Source organism: Lissotriton helveticus, chromosome 7, assembly GCF_964261635.1.
Source record: "Lissotriton helveticus chromosome 7, aLisHel1.1, whole genome shotgun sequence".
Taxonomy (NCBI): Eukaryota; Metazoa; Chordata; class Amphibia; order Caudata; family Salamandridae; genus Lissotriton; species Lissotriton helveticus.
This window is the reverse complement of record NC_136068.1, coordinates 314,791,992-314,812,153: the sequence shown is the minus strand read 5'-3', so window position 1 is coordinate 314,812,153 and position 20,162 is coordinate 314,791,992. Positions and strand designations below refer to the sequence as shown.

General features: G+C 43.7%; 1 protein-coding gene across 2 annotated transcripts in view; it reads right to left on the bottom strand.

Moving 5' to 3' along the window:
* Positions 1-20,162, bottom strand: part of IFT52 (intraflagellar transport 52) — a 201,980-nt gene that overhangs the window by 130,306 nt on the left and 51,512 nt on the right. For both annotated transcript variants that reach the window (XM_078650500.1, XM_078650501.1), the window contains exon 6: positions 16,630-16,701. In XM_078650500.1, the coding sequence (XP_078506626.1) occupies positions 16,630-16,701 (72 nt within the window). The remainder of the gene's footprint in view (positions 1-16,629; positions 16,702-20,162) is intronic.

Below are 20,162 nucleotides of genomic sequence, written 5' to 3'. Positions count from 1 at the left end.
TCGGACTATCTAATAAAAAGAAAAACAGACAAATTACAAAAAGATATAAAATTCTTTAAAAAAGAAACTGTATATCCCTATTTGTCAGACAATTTCTTCTCAAATACTGAAGGCCCAACAGACAGCTGGGGGAATAGATCAAATCAATATGGAAAGAGAATAAATACCTTCTCAGAATCATCAGGTTCAGAGGGAGAAGGCAGTTATTTTGATGGCAGTCATCAGCCCACCAGACCAAATGCGAGGTACCAAAATAGGCCATCTTTTTTAGGACAGCGCCAGAGGAGAGGCAACTGGAGGCCGCATTATCAACCGCGCTTCCAGCATGTTCCACCACAGGATTTCAGTCAATTCCCGGGACAGCAGCCCATGATGCCCAACCAATATTTAGAAACGAGAAACAACCGGTATTGGCGAAACTAGAATTATTACCTATATTTAATCTGAGCCAGAAAAACTTAACAAAAGACACCATCGCAGTGCTATCCAAAGGTCTTTCTTTTGCTCCCCATTCTGGGTTGAACAAATTTGACCTTTTTAGAGACTTACAAAGTTTTTTACGCAAGATCAGATTAAAATTCTTTTTCTCAGGGCAAGAATGTATCATGGATGAGGTGAATCTATCTGGGCTAAAACCCAAATCACAATTTACACCATCTATTGATCAGTTGCCACCTCAAGTTGCAATCTTTGAAAAAGTTATAAGTGATAAATTCACAAATATAACTAACTTCACCCCCAAAACAAAATTTAATTTGACATCTGAACAATATAAAGCCATGACAGATATCAAACAAGACAACAACATCACAGTGAAGGCATGTGATAAGGGGGGAGGGATCGTCGTATACGACACATTGGGCTACATCGCTAAAATGGAGGAAATGTTAAGCGATACAAGATTTTATGCGCCCATAACAAGAGACACGACTGCCCAAACTAAGAATAAGATAAAGAAACTGACAGACAAAGCCCTGAGGGAAGAAGAAATCTGCAAAAAGGAGTGGGAATACTTAAATGTAAAGAATCCGAGACTTGCTAGCATCTATGGCATTCCTAAGGTGCACAAAAATATAACAGACCCGCCCCTTAGGCCCATAGTCACGACCATTGGTTCAGTGACAGAGCCTCTTGCAAAATATATAGATGCTATTCTATGTCCATATGTCTCTAAGATCCCTGGTCATGTGCAAGACACAAGACAGATAATCAATCATGTGGAAAATGTAAAATTCTGTAACACCTCCCACTGGTTAGTCACGATGGACATAGAAGCTCTTTACAGTAACATTCCCATCATGGGAGCTCTAGATGCCACCCATTGGTTCATGAATAAGTACAAAGTTACTGGGCCCACCATTTTCATACTGGAATGTTTGAAGATTGTTCTCACGGACAATATATTTGAATTCAATGGGAATTTGTATATGCAACAACAAGGCGTCAGTATGGGAGCTTCTTGCGCCCCAACAATCGCCAATATATACATGGCGAGATTTGAAGAACAATACATATTCAATGAGGCAGCGCCGTTCTATGAATCCGTGACCTCGTGGTCACGGTACATAGACGACGTTTTCTTCATTTGGATAGATAATGAAGACATTCTGGATCAGTTCCTTTCATGGATAAATCTTTGTGATCAGAATATCAGATTCACTTACCATGTGGACAATTCCCAAGTGGAATACCTTGATGTTTTGATCAAACATCGTGATGGATCCCTGGCCGTGGATTTATTCGTTAAACCCACGGCCAGGAACACATTACTACATTACGATAGTTACCACCCAGCAATTCAAAAGAACAGCGTCCCATTTGGGGAATTTTTACGTCTAAGACGCAACTGCACCAGTGTCTTGGACTATGATAACAATTCAGTTATGATGAAATCCAAATTTCTAGCACGAGGTTACCCCAAAAAAATCGTACGGGACTCATATAAGCGGGCGCGCTTTTATGATAGACAGCACCTCTTGGAACCTAAGGTGAATAAGGATACTCCTAACCTAGTGTTCATTACCAAACATTCAATGCTCAATGAAAGAATCCGACAGACTATATGTGCCAACTGGCATATTTTGAATGCGAATGTGGAAAAAGAGGACCATTTACCAAAACCTATGTTCGCTTATAAACGAAATAAGTCCTTAAAAGACCACATTGTTAGATCACGCATGTCATTGCAAACATCAAGTAATCAACAATCACTGGTGAATCTAGAACCAGTGAAAGGCACATATAGCTGTCTAAACTGTAAATCTTGCACTACAGTGATTCAAGGCCCCACTTTGAAGTTCAACAAACATTTAATCAGACCGGCAGATCTGAATAATTGCAAAAGTACCAACGTAATTTATTTAATAATCTGCCCTTGCCAAAAGGGGTACGTTGGACAAACTGGCCGAGCATTGAATGTCAGACTAACAGAACACAGGTCAGCGATCCGCACCAAAAAACTGACAGCACCAATGGTATCCCACTATGTAGAGTATAACCACACTCATGACAATATGTCTTGGTACATTTTAGAAAGGATACACCACAAAATAGGATCTGATATAGATAAAATCAGAAAAATGAGAGAGGTATACTGGATTTTTATTTTGGGGACAGCCATTGATGGATTGAATATGGACATTCCGTGGGAGCAAGCAATAACATAATTAGTCCCAGTAAGTCCAAACGATGTAGAAGAGTAGGTATACTGTGAACCATGTACAGTTTTTCTAACTTGGGATCATGACAGCTTTGCATATTTTCGACTGTTTTATTTCTGGGTTTAAAATTTATATTACCTTGTCATCCCGGTTTAACCCCCATACGTAGAAACTAATTGGTTGAGCCCTTTGAGATAGATCTCTAGTAATTATCAGTCCCCATTCTTATATTACAGAAAAACATCCCGTCTCAAGATGGCGCCCGCACAGGCGGTGGCCACTCCACTGAGCCCTGTTAGGTCCTGGGTCTGGAGACAAATAGCATAACCGACCATAGACGCGGTACATAATGTCGAGTTAAAAATAGGCTCGCAATCAATATGCAGGAAATATCTTGCCCTCATTAAGATACACTGAATAATGGATAGCGCTCTAGACAGTTAACGCCCTCCCTGATACACAGCGTATAAATAAAATGTAAACACATTTTATTAATAAAAAAATATAGGTAAATTAAATTTGGGAAACGGTGGCGATTGATTGATATAATCAGCTGTCGCTTGATTAGAGCCAGAACTGAATTATTCAGGTTGCGCAACATTGAATAGCCGTTTGACCATCTTAAGATGGCGTCCACATTTACATAGTTCCTCCGTTAGAAATGGTGGGGCACTCTATCTCACAACATATCGCGAGATGGCTCGTTAGGCTCGTCGAGTATGGCCGCATTTAAGGAGACCCTGAACCTGAGCATGGGTTAACACTATTCGGGAGACTACCGTGCGGACGGACCACATCGGGATTAGCAGTAAGTACAGATGCCATACATACTCTGGTGTAAATCGTTTTCATTGCGGGGGGAGGCAGACAATCATTGTACCTCGAACACACGGACAAGAGCCTAACTCTAACCGGTAGTATCTTTAGCTAGAACCGACGCATTTAAATGGCACGAATGTGCATGGACTGTATGGGTCGTTACCACCGCGTCGCTGTATAGGTATTCTGCTCTGCATCGCTTACATCGCGTAGCTAGGACTATATGCAATAACAGAAGTTGTGTAAATGTGGACATAATTTATTATTAAGGGGCACAAGGCTATGTCAGTGTCTACCGTAGTATTATGATATGGCTCTCTTTGCTAATATCTTCGCCAGGCTAAAGAACTGTGGGAGTTTCATACACGCGCATTATCTGAACTGCACTTGGCATAGATTCGCTATTATTTCCGCATAATTAAAAAACAGTGGGGGCTTAATACTTGGATAAGATTCGATCCTCACTTGGCATATATTTTAGATATAGCCAATATATTCAAGGACTCCTTGTCTTGTTTATTTAAATAACAGCAGCACTCAGCAAGAGAATAATACATTAGTATAATTACCATCGAGTTACCACTGGCATCTTTTGGGTCTATAGATTACGGCAGCTCCGCCCATCCACCTGGGAATCTACATTTTCCCTGCGATGCCCAACAGAGGGATATCGGCTATACAATCAATTGGGGACCGCAACCTTGAGCAACCAATTCACGGGGCATCAATCCAGGTCCGCCACAGGTATGCATAGATTTCCTGCTATTGTCTTTAGAGTATTAGGACTTGTTATGGAGCCACTCTTATTCGGTTGTTACATTCAACGCTTTGTTTCCTGCACATTATCTAGCAACCGCTAAAAAGCACCTATTAATTAGAAGTTCAGCAAAAGTTTCCGGGAACAGACATCAATCAAGGCTTCCTCCAGCCTTGCTAAAAGGTACAGATTGATGCAGAAAATTATAACCTTGCTAATAGTGTATAGGTTTAGATTAAAATGGGTATTGTTGCCACCATTTGGTTTGGGGGTAGGTAGTCATGCAACCGGTCTTTCCCTCTCTCTTAAATCATAGAGGGTCTTCCATCTCTTTCACCCGCTTTAACAGTCTGGTTATCTGCAGAATTGTTATCCAGATCCCACTTTAGAATCACTACAGTCGTATTCTTTTGTTCAACAGTGACTTTGTTTTAAAAAATGTATATAGTGTAAATTTGTACAGAATGTAATGAGAGAAGCAATGTATATAAATGTACAGAAAGGGGCTGAATAGAAATTATTAAGTATTAAAAGAATTCGTCAGACTGAGTAACAACCTAATGGTGACTAAATGGTCCCTCTACACTAAGAATGGATTGCAGATGTGTAGTTGTGATAACAATATAACTATATGAACGCTGATTTTTTAGGGTCAAAGTGTGTGAAATTAATTGTAAATATGATTTTCTTTTTTGTAGTATCAACTTGTACATACAGAATTCCTGAGGAAGGCCAACCGCCGAAACGCGTTGAAGGGGAATTAATTCTGTATTATTTGAAATAGTTTATTTTTTGCAAATTGGTTTTGAATTGTAAAGCACTAACTGTATTATATATATGTAAATAACCTTCCAATTAGACACTAATTGATTCAAATATGGGAATACAGTTTATAATTAAAATAAAATAAAAGAAAAATACTTTCCTACTAAATTCACCAAGTAATTGACTTTATTTTTTTAGCGTTCACTAGTATGATGTAAATATGTGCACAGAACCCGGTGCTAATCTCTCTTTTTCTAAATAAATTGTTCTAGAGCAGTTTCAGTATAATCGACAATCGGGAGGTCTCTTTTGTGTCTAGTATGTACGAGGTGGGAATTCCTATGGTAATCAGGTGGGGCTAGGAAAACTGGTGGCAGTAGGAAGGCAATGTAACAGGTTCCCTCCCAATCGAGGGGCAGACGAACATATGCGGTCTGACCACAAACAAAATAAGAATGACGTGAAGCTTTAAAAATAGATTTCCCACTGTCACTATACTTGACGATAGTAGTACAATCACTATGGCCTACATGTACGGAACCATTATTTCGGACACATAATTCACCTTTGACTGGTAGTACTGAAATAGCAGGTAAGTCTGGAGTAGAATCAGACTGAACATTCAGGACCATGAAATTCGAAGAATAATTACCCAAATTATAAACTTCATTTTCTAGATCTAACCCTGTTCTGTGGGGAAGACCTTGCTTGTCTGGGAAACATGTACTGTTCAGAAAAGACATATCTGTTGAGGATGACGTTAACGTGGACCATGCTCCACACGAACCATTATGTGAAAATGGATAAGGAAAGAGTGGCAGAACTCCCTTCGGTGTCTGGAAAGGGGGGAGTCGACCACACACCCAACAATTTGTGGCATTGCTGGTCTGGTGTGAATAATGTAACATGCGGATAAAAGAGTTATTACGCATAGCAAGACGATAAGAAAGTTCATGAGGAGGCAGATCACTAAACGTGTGCTCTACTGTAACATTAGCAGACTTATTTACATGAGAAACTGAAAAATACAAATAAAATGCATAACTGGTGCAGGAAATCATAATGCTGAAATATAGCAGAAAACATAAAATAATAGTGCAACTTCTAGAGTTCTCACTAACTCTCTCTCTGTGGGGGTCTATTATATACATGTCAGAAACCGGTCTAACCGTTTCACCTAGGGGAGGACTTAGACAATCAAACTGGCTGACTTATTTTACTAGACCTTAGTTTAAGCTTATACTCCTGCTGCGGAGTTTTCTCTAACAGGGAAGGGTTCGTAGCAATGTCTTTTGCGGGACAGTCCTTAAGAATAGTACTTTGGCAGTCTTTAAGATCCTCGGAAATGTTCTTTGAAACAGGTTTCAATCCAAAAAATCTTTTCACATGAGACAGATGCACCCAGCCCTTCCTGCCTTCCAGCTTGACGGCAGTACGGGTGGCCAGGAGGACCTGTCGGGGTTCCTTCCAGCGAGGCTCCAGCGGACTTGAACGATCAAAATTTCGGACAAGAACCATGGATCCGGGAACGATTTCATGCGGTGCCACCTTGGTATTGTCTGGAAATGCGGCAGCAACCTGTGAACGACAAGAGTTGAGGGCAGACATCAAGGAAGCTAGGTAATCTGTCAGCATATTACTTGAAACATCGGTAATACTTCGGGGTCTAGGTGTACCCCACAGATTAGGGGGGCGGCCGAATACGACCTCATAAGGGGACAGACCTGATCTGGAATGTGCGACCATGCGCATATAAAATAAGGCAACTGGCAGAGCTACTAGCCAGTCCACACCTTTCTCTTTACATACTTTTGCAATTCGGATTTTCAGGGTCTGATTATGTCTCTCTACGAGACCGGCTGCTTCTGGATGGCGTACACAATGGAACTTCCACTGGTACCCTAACAAAAGGGAAACATGTTTCATCAACTCGGATGAGAATGGCTGGCCGTTATCAGAATATACGACTCTAGGGAGTCCATAACGGGGGAAGAATTCACGAACCAACTGCTTGGCAGTGGTCGCGGCTGTGTAATCTGGGACTGGATATGCTTCTGTCCACCTGGACAAAGCGCATACCACTACAAGGACATACTTGAAACCTCGACATCGCTCCATCTGAATATAATCCATTTGGAGGACTTCAAAAGGGTGGTCAGGGGGCTGGAAACCACCTTGTTCCACCGGGACACTTTTACCTGGATTAAACTGACAACATATCATACAGGTACGGACTTTCTGCTTGGCTGCAGCTCGTAAATGCTTGTTGAACCAAATGTTCTGGATACTATCTAACATAGCTTTTTCTCCTAAATGTGCTGGACTATGTGCGGTATTGATAATGACTTGAACCATAGAGTCGGGGAGAAACCATGTGGCTTTACCCTTCGTTACCCATCCCTGGTCTGTCTGGACCCCTCCTTGTTCAGACCATTTCTTGATTTCATCGGGAGTAGCATGTAACTGAATATCTATGACATCTTGAGTAGGGTCCTTAACTGTCATACATGTAGTCTGTTCTAGAGTGGATGTCGGTGTCTTGTTAACTGGAATGTCCTGTGTCTGTGCTGTAAGCTTGGCTGTGCGATCTGCTAGATCATTACCTTGAGAAATAGTGTCAGTAACTTTCGTATGTGCTTTGCACTTCATGATAGCAATGGATGTCGGTAAGTGTATGGTATCTAACAGAGCTTGAATAAGGAGACCATGCTGAATCTTGGTTCCATGAGAAGTCATGAAACCTCTCTCCTGCCAGAGCACTCCAAAGTCGTGTACGACTCCAAATGCATAACGTGAATCTGTGTAAACATTAACTTTCAGGTTTTTAGCGTGTATGCAGGCTTGTGTCAGAGCAACTAGCTCTGCTGCTTGAGCAGACAGGGTGTCAATACGATGTGTTTCAATAACTTCAGTGTCAGTAGTCACTGCATACGCGGCTACTAGTTCTCCTGTACTTGTTCTCATACATGAACCATCCACATAAAGTGTCAGGTCGGGATCTGGTAATGGAATATCTGTCAAGTCTTGTCTTGGCTTAGTCATAATGTTAACTACTTCCACACAGTCATGTGTGGCAGGATTTGAAGTAACTGACGGTAACAGTGTAGCAGGATTTAGAACGTTGCAGCGTCTGATTTCTATGTGTGGCTGGAACAGTGTCAATTCATAACCTGTTAAACGTGCAATTGTCAAGTGCTGAGTCTGTGTTCGGTTTAAAAGAACTTCCACGGAGTGTGGAACTTGTACTGTCAAGGAATGTCCTAATACTATGGAATCACTTTGTCTGATAGCTAGTGCTGTGGCTGCAACTGACTTGAGGCACGCAGGCAGAGCCTGGGCTACTGGATCTAATGTGCTCGAAAAATAAGCACAGGGCTTGTATTGTCCTGCTTGATCTTGTGTGAGAACAGATAATGCTGTACCTTCCCGTTCTGTGACGAAAAGTGTAAAAGGCTTACTGTAGTTCGGTGTAGCTAGAACTGGAGCTTGGCATAGAGCTTTCTTTAATTCATTAAAACTAAGTGTATGTTCAGATGTCCAAGGGAGGACAGTCGATACGGCTGCCTCCTGTGTCGTTAACTGTATCAGTGGTTTAGCTAGAAATGCATACTGAGGAATCCATTGTCTGCAGTAAGAAGTAAGGCCGATAAAAGCACGTACCTCCTTCTGTGTCTTGGGCTGAGGAAGACTCGCTATTAACTGGATACGATCGGGTGTCAACTGCCTACCCCTCTTGGACAGTAAGTGGCCTAAATAGATCACTTGCTGGACACAGAATTGAAGCTTAGAAGGGGACACCTTGTGCCCCATCTCGGCAAGGAAATACAAGACTGTAAGGGATGCTCGCTCGCAAGCACGTTCAGAACGGGCTGTGATCAGTAGATCATCGACATACTGGAGCAGGGCAGTGTCAGTTGGCATGTGAATATTGTCTAGTTGTCTCTTAAGTGCTTGACTGTAAATACTAGGACTTTCTGTGAAACCTTGAGGAGCTCGTGTGAACATATAGCTCCTTCCATTTAAACAAAATCCGAAAAGGAACTGGCTGTCTGGATGAATGGGGACACTAAAAAACGCGTTCTTGAGGTCTATGACTGAAAAAAATGAGGCTTCAGAATCAATGGCTGTCAATAGGGAAGAGATATCTGGGACAACTGGGTACTGGGGAATAATACATTTGTTAAGCTCTCGGAGGTCAATCACTAATCGATATACTGGGGGTGCATTTGGATCAGTACGTTTCATGACTGGAATGATCGGAGAATTACATACATTGGAGTCAGTTTCTACAACTACTCCTTGAGCCATGAGCTCGTCAATGATTTTGGATAAGGCTGCTACAGCCTCAGGTGGCAATCTGTACTGTCTGATTCGTGGTAACACTACACCTGGCTTGGGAGTCACACGATGGGGTGTGATTTGCATATAACCAACATCAGTTGGACCTTGTGCCCATAGATGCTGCGGAACATTAGACAATCTCGGATCAAAATCTCGTAATACATAGTGACCCTTGAAGTCACGTAGGAACAATCGTATTCCCTCTGGGGAACAGCAAATAACTGCACCTAATTCTTTCAGTGTTTTAATGCCTAATAAATTTTCTGGGCATGACTTCGTAAGTAACAGATCAGTAGTGCGGGACAATGGACCTACTTCTAGAGTAACTGGCTTAGATATCTCATTTACAATAGGCTTTCCTGAAAATCCAAGGGAAACATTTCTAGAGCCTGAGAGCGGAGCCCCTGGAACTTCGGCGTGACTAATGGTGGTCCTACTTGCCCCTGTATCAATCAAAAACTTTCTGTCTTTCCCTAGTACTTGACTATGAACATAGGGACCCTCTTGATCTACAGGTATCTCGATGAGAGGCAAGCCTACCTCCCTCTCTAGGCTGTTTCATGAGTACGGCTGATACTCTGGATACTCGGACTGCGCATACTGGTACATCTGCTGTGTAACATGCTGTGTTGCAGCAATAGGCTGCGGTGCTGGAACTGTCTGTTGTGCATTCTGTGGCTGAGAAGTCTGTGAAACTTGTTCTTGTCTAGGCGGACGTGGTCTTTCTTTAGTCTTACCAGTAGCTATGTTGTGTTTCAGAACTGCACACTCGTTTATGAAATGACCTGGCTGTTTACAATAATTGCAGTTCCCTTTAACGGGAGCTGCAGGATGACTGGCTTGATTCGGACCCCTCTTCTGACTGTCTTGAGGAACAGATTGTGCAACTAGTACTTTCATTTTCGTGTCTTTCATACGTTTTCTTTCGTGATCTTGCTCTTCTCTGATTCTATTCTGGTGGTATTGGAGCATCTGTAACATCTGGGACGGGGTATTAGCTTGCCAGGTACTTTCGACTTTCAAAACTCGATTCTTAACTTGTGGACTTGAATTCTCGACTAATTTAGTAACAAAAAGATGAGGGTATGACTCGCTACTTGTCTTGAGGCCACTGTTGATACTAAAGCATTTCTCGAATCTAGAATAAAAATCACTAGTGTCTTCATCTTGTTTCTGTTTACAGGCTGAGATTGCATCCCAGTCTTCCTTTTTAGTTGCTAATAATCTGGGCAAAACTTGTATTAACAGTTCAGGTAATTCTTTACATTTCTCTCCTAGACCGGTACCTGGTACTCGTGCTTTATCTTCAGCTTCTAGAACTGCCCAATCGATCTTTTTCTCTCCCACCTCCCAATCTTTTTCCTTGAGTTTCTCGTATACCCCTGCGGGCAATAAGACTTTTAACATTTTAATTATATCTGGATACGTGTATTCTCCCATACGGAGCATGTCTTTTAATTCTCGGTGGAACCCTGCTGGATCTTTGTCATGACAGGGAATTAATTTCTTCATCTCTAAGAGTTCCATCTTTGTAATCGGAGTGTAAACAAACACTCGTTGCATTTCACCATCTGTTGTCCTGACTGGGTGTACTTCTCGTAACGGATTCTGTCTGTCTATGTAAAACGGTTTACTTTCTGGAGGTGAGACATGAACAAAATGCGGGTTCAAAAACGTTCTATATTTGTGGCGCTGTTCTAGAATGACACTAATTAAATCGGTACCTAAACCTTTCCATCTATACTGGAGTAACTCGTTCAGGACATCGTGTAACGGACCTGGATCAGAATGTTGACCCTCATACAGAGTAATGAGGTGCTGGATCATATACATACCCACCAGTCGTTGCTCGGCTGGGGGCAATTTCAGAAACATTTGTGCCACTATTTCATCTGGAAAAGTGGTAGAATCAGTAATCCATCGGACTGCTGATCGGGCTAGTTCTTGTTCATGCATAGTACTTAACTCACTGTAACCGATTCGTGATTTCAGAATGTGATCGGTAGCTTGAAATACTTGTTCCAGAGAACCTTGTTCTGGTGCTGGATGATGTAAAACTGACTTGTGTTCTAGGCGCAAATGGCGATCTGGAAATCTAGATTTTCCTACATACGCTATTCTAGTGGGATTCTCGTCCTCTACCTCTTCAGTAGAGTCATTTTCTTTCTCGCTTACTTGTGCTGCTTTACGTTGTTCGTGTAACTTTAGTATTTCCTTACGAATTTTCTTGTACATACTCTCTATACTACTGATAGTCTTGTGTTTACCCTCGGCTATATTATCACTCCACCTTGTCAGGATTTTCATTTCGGCCTGATCTTTAGTCGGGTAATCTTGTTCTCTTATTAGACAATTAATCAGAAACTTTAATAACATGAGCTGGATCTCAGCTTTCCTTTGAGACATGGCTTCGCCAATACTTTCTGGATCATCCCCTGTACGGATGAAACGATATATTCTGTCTAGATCTCCTTTCATATCTGGTAGGGTGTCTAAATACCCGGTCACCCGTCTTACACGGATGGAATATATTACTGTACTATCATCACCTGCAACTGGATCATAGCGGCATTCAGTGAGAGCTCGTCGGATTTCTGCAACGGACTTAAATTTGGGCGTACGCTGTAACGCACATTCATGTAACTCGGCCAACGTTCTACGTTGGTGCGGTGGCGGGGTACCAGGAGGACCTCCTCCTGCGGCCCCTAAACTGGAATCGTCGACTGATACTCTTCGTACCAGCGCGGCGGGAAATTGTAATGTAGGCTGGACCGGGGGTACCGTAGCAGGTACTCCGGTGACTGGAGAAGCAGGATTTACATTATTTACAGGAGCTGGCGGAACAGGATTTGCATATTCCGGGACTGTGTCGTCCAAATAGGACGAGATGAAAATATCAGATGCGGTCGGTTTGTGACGTAGCTTGGTCGGAACTAGTGGTGGCGGAAAATTACTGGATGCCTCCGGGGTCGCTTTTGGCAAGCCCTCGGCAAGAAGAGGATACATACCCTTAATAAGGGCATTCCTCTGTCTGTCTGACTGTTCTGTTTTAACTCGTTCACCTATCTCGATTAGTTCCCTTTCTTGGGCTCGTTCTAAGGATTCTCTACTTAGTTCTGACTTTCTGATTTCTTTTTCGGTTCTTTTATGAGATTCTTTGCGCCATAACTCGATGGCATCTTTCTGTGACTGTCTGGCCTTCTTTTTCCATAATGCTTCTTCTACTCGCATGATGCACTCGGCATCCCATGTACCCGATACGGGCCATCTATACTTTTCCTCTAACTGTTTGGTATACTCTACCCATAAATCTAGATATAATATGGCACTTATGCCATGCTTCTGATACATAAAATGACCTGGACTGTCCCTAGGCGGGACAGGAACTGCTTCTTCTAACAGACCTTTTCTAGTTCTTAACTGACGTAGTCTGGAAAATAACGGCATGACTGAACTGTTAATCTAGACACAATACAATACACAACGAACACGATAACTACACCACTTTCATACCACGACATTAAAATACATGAAGAACATTTAAAATATCAGTTCGAACAGAATACTACCTGGAATACTGAAAACAGAATACATGAATTTTCTCGAGAACAGAACTGACTAGAACAGAAACTAGATGCACTGCTGAAACAGTACGAAACTTACCGGTCTCATAAAGAGACACGTCAGGACCCGCATCCACCGAAGTGGACACTTCGTTTTGGGTCTGTGTACCACCAACCCACGGACCAGAGTCAATTAGATTGACCCTGTCTAGATACTACCCCAGCAATGGTACTCACCGGGCAGCAAGAACGGAAGGCCTCGGACTGCACTGGACTGCTTCGACGCCGGATGGACGAACTTCGGACTTCTGTTACGGGTGGGCCTCCGGATACCTCGGACCTTGGACTCTCGGCTTGGGCTCTGGTCGGGACTCGCCGTGTTCCTCCACCGCCTCGTCTGGATGCTGGACCGCCAGCTCCGTCTCCTCCGTGGGCCTGAGGGATACTTGAAGCAGAAATATCTGCACGTGCACGGTATGGTTCCGTCACGGCTGCAGAGGGTCAGGGGGCCGGCGTGGCTTCACCGGCGCGTGGGGAAAGGGCAAGTCCCTATTCGGGCGCCATTATGTGGTATATAAATAAATAATACCGGATCTAGGTTTGACTGGACATAGCAATAACAGATAGCTCAATAAATAAGAGTCAAGATTCGAGGTAGTAGGAGTTTGCAGGTTTAATACAGCATAAGGGACAGGAACAGGACAACCTGCACGGGAACAGGATGGCAGCGCTGCCGGGGGCAGGATCAGAATCGGCGTAAGGGAATGGGTCCCATTTAATAGCAGTGCACAAGCATATATATTAAAACAGTTGCATTACAATACATATGATAGGCGGAGCAGTGGGTGTGGTCAATAGCAGTCGCGAAAGATAAGGGTGAAAATGGGTGCAACAGGGGCGTATACATAGACATGTGATGCAAACGTAACAGAATATGTCATAAATGGGGCGGAAACATGGAGGGGGCTACCTAAGGAGCCGGGACCTCTAACCTAATGGTGCGCGCAAACTGACAATGACGTGTTACTAGGAGAAGCTGGGGGCTATGAACTCTGTGCTAGGAGCAGAGACTGAAGTCTGGAGAGTCAGGGCGACATGTACCTAAACAGTATCTAGTATCTGATGTTTAGAGAACATGTTGATAGAATCCAAAAGTTATCGGGGTAAAGGCTAACAGACTCTAAGAATGGTGCATGCATTATTCCACATGTAGTGCGTGATGAAGAATATTAAATGACCATTAAATGCAGTATTTCTCTTACATGGAGACGTAAAGGCTAGACAATGACGGAAACTATTGATGTGATTCAGTAGCTTAGGAATGCAGAGAAGGAGGGCTGGACTGATAACTAGAATCATAACATACTCTTGGCAGACTCAGAGGCAGAGCCAGGCCGAGCCGGGCACTGTGAGGCAGGAAGTAAGTGAAGGGTCGAGGATACAGGTGGGGGCTGTATCGCTCCTCAGCGAGGACTCAGAAGACAGGAGCTGAATCTGGTGTCCGGGCCCTTTTGAGGCCTAGAAACGGGGACTTTACAATGAAATAACGTGCACACTGAGAAACGTGGCAACGTAACTTTACATAGGCCTGATACTCGTAGCTTTCACGAGAACTGGAAACTGGTATACTAGAGATGGACACAACTGTAATTGCGTCTTTAATCAAACATGGGGGATACATATGCATATTTAATCATGCACACATAACATAAGATGGAGGACACGTAGGGACACAGAACATGGCAAAATTTACTTTTCCACAACAAGCAAAATGTCTCTTGGGTATGGACTAAAATATATATTTCTCTACAACCAGAGAGTATTTGGATCTAGTCTTTGAGTGGAATCTATAGCTGGTACAGGTCAAAGGTTTTTAATCAATATTTTGAGTTTTCCTTTGTGCCGATTATTGCCTGTTCAGTAACCATGTTGATTGGGTCCAGTCACTGGGGAAACAGGCGATTTCTACAGTCACTGGGGAAACATGTAATTTTTAATGTAATATATGTCCCACTCTTAAATATTATGCACCATACCTTGTGGGCAGCAAGAGCTGCTTAGTGATTACTTATTTAATATGTAATATAAAGTTTTCGCACCTGGCAAAAGGGTGCTTTTTGACAGGTCTGTGCAGCAGGGTTCAAGCAGCAGCAGTCAGGCGACACAAGATAGGCCGGAGGTCTGATTTCCAAATGCCACTATAGCCGATAGCACAATAGGGGCTGCAGTCCATAAGTGGCATTTTAATTTTCATGTTGGGGGTGTATTTTTGCCCACCCCGTACACTATGGCCTTATAAGAAAGTTAAATGCGCCAATCCGGTGTTAAGCCTATTTCGACACTTCGGAGGGGGGGGGGGGATCAGAGCACATTCAGTGGGCACTGAATAGTGGTGTCCCAGTGTTACAGTTCCAGGTTGTGTACTGGTGAGTTGCAAAACAAAAATGGAAAACTTGGAGTGACTACAAAAAAGTCACACCCAGGACTGTTATTTACTTGGTATTGTCATTAATATAACATTCATAAAAACATATTGAACATTAATCAAACTATCTGTCCACTATCCTATTCATACCACCTCTAAGTTACACACCCAGAAAAACAAATATTTATGAAGTTTTGCTTACAGTTTCACCAATTTTGCTTTGTACTCCTATTTCAGATATATGCTGCAGTGCTCACCAATTTAAAAAAAATCACAAAAATAAAATTCTAATGCTTTCACACAGTCATATTCCATCAACCTTCTACAAAGCCAAACCATTTCAAATCTCTCAATACACAGTAGATGTCTTGCATAAAGCATCGCAGAAACTGATGAAGACCTAACAAAACAAAAAAGCGAAATATTTCCTTAAAGTTAGAATTCGAAACCCTTCATGGCAGCTAATAATAAGCATACTAGAAACTAGAGTCAATCGCTAACAATGTACATGAGTTCAACATGAAATATGGACAATCAGTTCAACTTTATCAAAAACAAGCAGGAGAAAAAGCCCTAGGAAATTACTCAGACAACAGTAATACTGGTATATTTGAGATAGCTGGATTTGCAGTCTGAAAAACACAAAATAGGAGAAAAGAGGATGTGAAGGAACTGCAAGTTTACCAAAAATTACAGTCAACATCTAGCAAAGTAAGAAAAGAAAAAAACTTTCTGTTGATTACCTCGGGCTCCACTTGCACGCATCAGTATATTAAAACAGGGGCAACCTGTTTGAGAATCCCGAGAACATGCTCTATGATAGGCTGAGACCAACCATCCATCTACTACAAAACAGTTTTAGAGCAGCATCTCATTTTAAAAAGCTGCTAACTAGTTTACCCAAGTCGTATCTTACATGAACAATTTTAGTTAACTTACCAGTAGCTTTCCAAATTCATCCGCCTGTGCAGGTTTGGCACTTACACATTACAAATGAAACTATTTCATGGTCCACTCTACAAGATGGCATTATGCCACCATGCACCAATTTGAAAAGAGGTCACCAAACTGAAAGAACCTGTATACTGCAATCAGTGTATGACAGGCCTCGCCCTGCGGCAGTCCCATCACAGTCGCCATCTTGGAATTGGTAAAAGACAACCCTTCAAGTCAACATTTTAGTGGATTTAAAACTTTAAGGCATAGGCCCATTTAGCACATCTTTGTTCAAATGCAAACAAGGTAACGTACATATTAGTAGAGATCAAAAGAAAAGAATGATACTGAATATTTACTTACTGCGCGTTGTTACCACTGCCATCATCCTCAATTATATCAGGCACTACTTTTCCTGCAGCTCGACTGATTTCCCTTCAAAAGAAACATAGGCAAATAATTACACATTTGAAGGTTTTCATTCCAGTGAACTCCTTAAACTGACCAACCAGAAACCACCAACAATACACACAATAAAAATGATGTGCGATTAATGCTCTAACTCACAAGGGTATTATTTTAGTCAAAACTAAGATTGAAATACTTGTCGAAAGCAGATAAATGATTCTGAAACAAGGTCTATGCCCCCAAACCACGTTAATTTATTAGACCTCAGTGCTTGAAATTAATTGCCATTTTTAACTAATAATTATTCCGTCAGGTTAGGGATGACTCCTTTCCATATCTGGCCTAGAAAGAAATATCACATCTTTACTGAGAAAATATTAAGAATCAATCGTATATGTAACAAGATATAAAGAGGAGCAAGGGCTACCTGATGACTAAATGCTGCTAGGAGTCAGTATGAATATAAAAAAGCATTTACAATGCAATGGTCTCGGCATTATTAAAGGTAGAGCTATTGGCATTGCTCATGACATTTTTCTTTTTTTTTTAAACATAAATAAATGGTATTGTCATTTACAATGGCAATAGGTGAGCATTAGAGAGTAGTAGAGAGTATTTGCGGACACAGAGCCACGCACACACAGACAGAGCCACGCACACACACAGACAGAGCCACGCGCACACACAGACAGAGCCACGCGCACACACAGACAGAGCCACGCGCACACACAGACAGAGCCACGCGCACACACAGACAGAGCCACGCGCACACACAGACAGAGCCACACGCACACACAGACAGAGCCACACGCACACACAGACAGAGCCACACGCACACACAGACAGAGCCACACACACACACAGAAACAGAGCCACACACACACACAAACAGAGCCACGCAAACGCACACACAGACAGGGCCACACAAACACACACACAGACAGAGCCACGCACACACAGACAGAGCCACGCACACACAGACAGAGCCACGCACACACAGACAGAGCCACGCACACACAGACAGAGCCACGCACACAGACAGAGCCACGCACACAGACAGAGCCACACACACAGACAGAGCCACACACAGACAGAGCCACACACAGACAGAGCCACACACACAGACAGAGCCACACACACACAGAGCCACGCACACACAGACAGAGCCAGGCACACACACACAGACAGAGCCACGCACACACAGACAGAGCCACGCACACACAGGCAGAGCCACGCACACACAGACAGAGACAGAGCCACACACACACAGAGCCACACACACAGACAGAGCCACGCACACACAGACAGAGCCACGCACACACAGACAGAGCCACGCACACACAGACAGAGCCACGCACACACAGACAGAGACACGCACACACACAGACAGAGACACGCACACACACACAGACAGAGCCACACACAGACAGAGCCACGCACAGACAGAGCCACACACACAGACAGAGCCACGCACACACACAGACAGAGCCACGCACACACACAGACAGAGCCACGCACACACAGACAGAGCCACGCACACACAGACAGAGACACGCACACACACAGACAGAGACACGCACACACAGACAGAGCCACACACAGACAGAGCCACGCACAGACAGAGCCACACACACAGACAGAGCCACGCACACACACAGACAGAGCCACGCACACACACAGACAGAGCCACGCACACACACAGACAGAGCCACGCACACACACAAACAGAGCCACGCACACACACAAACAGAGCCACGCACACACAGACAGAGCCACGCACACACAGACAGACAGAGCCACGCACACACAGACAGAGCCACGCACACACAGGCACAGAAAAAACGGGATGACAAGCAGGGAACAGAGGCACAGAAAACACCAGAGACACCAAGAGGGAAGACAAAGCACACACCGCCCCCGCAAGCACGGATTCATAACGGTGACGCCGACCCCGCGCCCCCTGTACTCACGATGGTGGCGCTGGCCTTGCGCAGGTCGCGGTTCTCTTCCTGCAGGGCTTTTCACTTGAGCTTGTAGGGACTTAACTAAAATTCAGAGGGATGTAGGGAACCACCAGGGCCCAAAGTCCATGAGGACACATGTAGCACACACCCGATGGTTGGGAGTGGTCAAGGGGATAAATAAAGGGGAACACAGGTGCTCGGGTCTCACTCTCAGCAGGCTGAGGTGTAAGATGATGTGTGCCTGCACAGCAGCCCTCCACCTATGGTAACTTTACAGCTAGATCTGAATCTAAAATTAGTCCCCAGTAAGGGGTTAAAACATGATGAAAGTTGGGCAAGAGGTGCAGTGGTAAAGCTGGGAGTGCTTGTCAGTGCGGAGAGCATGGCTAAAGTCAGTGGCTGCTTTTCACTAAGCGAAGAATGTTTTCCTGCACATCGTGGCTCCCAGAACTCCCATGGTGCAGTAGACCAGATATGCAGAATAGTGTTAGACCTGTGTGTTAATAGCAGCAGGACTGTGCCACACCTCCAGGAGGAGACACACATCAGGACCAAAATACACCGAAGAGTTCTTAGGATGCCCGGATCTGCAGTGCAATTTTACTTTTATGTAAAGGCTTCTGTGCTGTGACAGCACGGTGCTGTAGACCGTGATTAATAAATAGTGCATTGACTGAGTTGTGTAAAACAGCAGGATACTGTCGGCTACGATATCGGTACTGTGTCCGAGCTGTGTAAGGCCCCTCAGTATTCTACTACCAAGTTACTGGACACCAGCATGCATTGGCAGAGCTGAGCAGTGTGAGTGTCGTCTATGGTATAATAATGGGGAGCTGCAGAGCACGGTCATAGTATACTGCTGCATAAGAACCTTTGAGGTGTCTTCTTGGCGTTTAAGGAGTGGACCTTCTTTACTGGAACGGAAGGATGCTGCCATTCAGGAGGACAGTAGTGCAATGTCAGACCAGTATACGAAACCTATGCACAGTAGCAGATGTGTTCCATGTAAAAATAAAAATAGGCTGCTGAAGCATACTGTCTTTTGAATTTAAGGAAACAAAGCTCTGTGTGAAAGTCTGTGAACTGACAGCGTGCCCTATAGCCCGGGGAGCTGCGCCTAGCTCAGCCTTGAGAAGTGAAATATAGGTCAGAGGTTTCCAGGTTTGTCGCTCGGAGATGAAGGGCGGAAATAATCCAGGTGCGGGACTCGACCGGCTGTGGGTTTCATCTGGGGTCACAAAACTCCGCAAACCCTAACTCAGAATGCCCCACGAGCGCATGACGCATTGCGTGTGACATTTCAATGCTCTTTGTCAGAGCGCTCAGTTCCGTGACTCCTCCGCGATACCAACCAGACTACCATTGCAACCCAGCACAAATAGAGTACCCGCCAGCAACACAGGGCGAACTTCGCCCACGGACACAGCACCTGAGACTGCTGATGCATCCCACGAGAACTCGGGTCTCCACCCATGTGTCTACTGGCACAGCAGGAGTGAAATATCTTCCTAGCAAATGCACATA